This window comes from Macadamia integrifolia, chromosome 6 (assembly GCF_013358625.1).
Source record: "Macadamia integrifolia cultivar HAES 741 chromosome 6, SCU_Mint_v3, whole genome shotgun sequence".
Taxonomy (NCBI): Eukaryota; Viridiplantae; Streptophyta; class Magnoliopsida; order Proteales; family Proteaceae; genus Macadamia; species Macadamia integrifolia.
The window spans coordinates 36252650-36256101 of NC_056562.1; the positions used below are offsets into that span (position 1 = coordinate 36252650).

At 40.7% G+C, this 3452-nt stretch overlaps 1 protein-coding gene across 1 annotated transcript in view; it reads right to left on the reverse strand.

Annotated features, from left to right (window-relative positions):
• LOC122082011 (uncharacterized protein At5g41620-like) overlaps window positions 1-3452 on the reverse strand; it is a 33207-nt gene that overhangs the window by 27254 nt on the left and 2501 nt on the right. The window contains exon 2 of the mRNA XM_042649490.1: window positions 3246-3371. Within this exon, the coding sequence (XP_042505424.1) occupies window positions 3246-3371 (126 nt within the window). The remainder of the gene's footprint in view (window positions 1-3245; window positions 3372-3452) is intronic.

The following is a 3452-nucleotide window of genomic DNA, read 5'->3' on the forward strand; positions in this document are numbered from 1 at the left end:
GGGTGAAACTACTTTGAATGTTTTTTTCTTTTTTTGGAGGGGGGGGCATCAGACAGCAAATGGCATACATAATCCGGGTGGCACAATTATATCACAAAGAAGGACCAACACACATTGGAATCCATATGGTTCACTTGTCAACAGCCAGAGCCATGACAATGATGATCCGCATGAAGGCTTCCACTAGTCAAAAAGCAGAGAATACGAAAGAATAAACTGGAGAAAAATGCAAAGAGAAAAACACCGAGAGAGAACAGTCAAATCGAACAACCCCACCGAAAGAAAACCCCTTCTCTTGTCATAGTATCTCTTTCTTATAAATTACCTCCCTCAAAACCACCAATGCCAGACTGCCTCACCGGCCCAACAGGTGGCTTGAAACAATGACAAGGCCAACTCATAAAGACCACGGAATCACTTCTTCTCACAATTTAGTAGTCCACCGAATAAAAGAGTTGTAATACACAAGTGAATCCAAAATCCAATTAGAACCGTCCAAAGCACATGAGAGGAAGTAGGAGTTGGTTTCTGAATAGAATTCCGCCAAGAAAAACTTGACAGCTTTAAATTAAAGTCTCTATGTAACAGAAAAAAAGACGGAGAATCAATTGACACTTCAGACACCTTAAAGGTAAACAAAAATCTGGAAGAATGATTCGTCAACTGATCATGTCATTGACCAGCCAAATCTTATCAAATGGATACTAAGGCCACTTTGAACAGTTGCGAGAGCTCAAATATTTTTTCCCTGGAAGGAACAATCTTACATTGTCACAGAGATGAAAAGAGAGTACTATGCAAAAAACCCCATGTGTACATGTACTTAATGCTTTTCTGGCTGTCAATATTTTACTTTCTTCTGAGCTTCTCCTCCCCCTCACCTTCTAACCGGAAATGGAGGCAGACATCATATATCAGATTCAAAAGGGAATTAAGGAGCACTCATTCTTCAACTCTTGAGAGGCTCTTTAATAGTGGAAGAGGAATCCACCAAATGGTCACTGCCATTGTTTTATGCTTCCAGTCCCAAGACCGGATAAAGGAGGAGGGTTGGTGCGTCAGTTCAGCAGCCGGCATAGCACCAAGGAGGCACAACAACGCTCAATACAAATCCTTCACACTTGCAAAGGATCAAACACTTGATCTAATGGAGAACCGGGGTTTAAGAAAACCCTGTTCGGTTCGCTTAGAGGCCCACCCAATCACCAAATAACTCAACCCAAGAATATAATGGCAGAAATTGTAAATATTAGGAAAGAAGGGAAAGGGGCTGTAACGTTATTGAACAAAGGGGTATAATGGGAATGACAAAAAGAATAAAGAAAGTGGGGAATAGAAACAAAAGATAGGGGCAACTCTGGGAATTAACAGAAATAAGGAATAAAACCTACTTTATGTTGAATTCTTCAACCTCACGACAGAACCAGAAACCAGCGGAAGAAGAAAAGCTTCAAATCGATGGAACTCCTTCGACAGGTCTCTGATTGGCCTGAAATTCCAAACAAGGATGGCCTCTTGAATCCGACTGATGAACACTTCAAGCAGGAAGCAAGAGGAGCTGTGTTATCTCTGCAACTCAGGTCAGGCGGTAGCAGGGGAACCAGTTCTGAACTTGGTCGTGAAGCTCACCACAGAGGCTGAATCTGGTCACGAGAACTCCGCGGTTAGGTCGCCTTAGGAAGGTGATTCTAGCCCCAAAGTTTGAAGGTGAAAACACTTGTATCCAGGGAGATACTGTCGATTCCTTTGAGCTGTAATATATCGCCCAGAACAGGGGAATGGGAATGGGAATGGGAATGGGAATACGAACCAGAAAAGGAAGAGAAAAGAAGATGAAGAATTTAAGAAAGAAGAAAAGCAGGGGGTCACACACAGCAACAGTCATCAACCATTAAACCAGCCATTCAAACTATTTCATTCCAAAAACTGAAAACTCCATAATCGTTTACAACAATTTAAAGAAGAAATCCTCACATAAAATTGGAAAGCAATTACAAGTTGGAAATAACCTAAAATTGAAACTAACTAATTGCAAAGGAAATCCTAAAGCAAAAAAAAAAAAAATCAAATATACTAATTTGCTTCCCTAATTATCAACTACCAACCCTGGCTAGACCAGAATTTTGGTTTGGGTTGGTTGTGTCTTGGCTTAGGCCTCCATAGTGGGTCGGTCCGGTCCAGCCAAGCCAAGGCATCTGCATCATGATCTCCTGGCTTTGATACCATGTTACAACCACTTGTCCCAAAAGCTTGAGCAGTTAAGGGCCACAAGAATGTATATCAACACACAACAACAAAATCGACATTCCTTTTTCAGAAAAAAAATCCAATAATGGATAAGAATATTTGTGGCAACCCATAAATTCCTAGTTTGCTTGGACTAATTCAAGCCTCAAACAAGAACAAGTCAGGAAGGGTCACATATTATCACTTAGTGGAATGAACTCACTCACACGCTAAATATATTGTCAGATTGCAAGCCAAAGATGGTAAAAAACAACTCTTTATCCATAAAGAACTCTCTTTTATGGTTTCTATAATTTTCTTCTCCACCAAAACTATCAATATTTTTACTTTATTAACACTCTTCCTTTTTTTTTTTTTTTTTTTTTGGCCCTTCGGATAAAGAACATTGGATCCAGTTTCTCTCAACCCATGGTGAAGATAGAATCTCTTCATCCACAGGATCTGACCCTTTATTTTGGAATGGAGAAGAGTATTTCTGACCTTCAACAATTGGAGGCAGTATCTACAGTGAAGAAAAACTAGTCAGAGTAACATTGCCCATCCCCAAAAAAAAGTTGGTAAAATTTTTAGGGGTTGTACCACAGATCCCACCCTGATTCAAAACCACCTTCACGGCTTCACCTACTAAAACCTCACTCATTGACTCTTGAAGAATGCAATGGTTAAATCCACATAATTCACCGGGGTGATATGAACTCTATCTCACATTACATAAGGGTTTTATTGGACTCATCCTAGTCAGTTTAGTTGCAGCATGGTTTAAAATAGATATTATTACTAGGGCTGCAGATCGCTACCTGGTCATGTGGCCACTGTGCCAGCACGGGGACCAACCAAGAGAGGCCCACAGGCATCGAAATTGGTAGCAATATTTTTCCCTTGTTACTGTTAGTACTACTACTATGATGATCACCATCTTCCGTGATATCTTTTGTATCCTTCTTATTGGTTCTTTTGGAAGAAAGAAAGGGAAAGGAAGCTTATGACCGGATGTTTACCTCCAACGAACTACTATAACTTGCAGGAGACATAGGCTGTAGAGCACGACCATTCCTTTCAATTGATTGATGATGCTGCATTAATGATGCTGCAACATGCCTCCTCAAACTACTAGCACTGGCCGGCTGTTATGGAAAAACAAAACAAAGATTACTTGTACCACATCTTCTTGAGAAACAAGGTAAAAGGGGGGGGGGGGGGGGGGG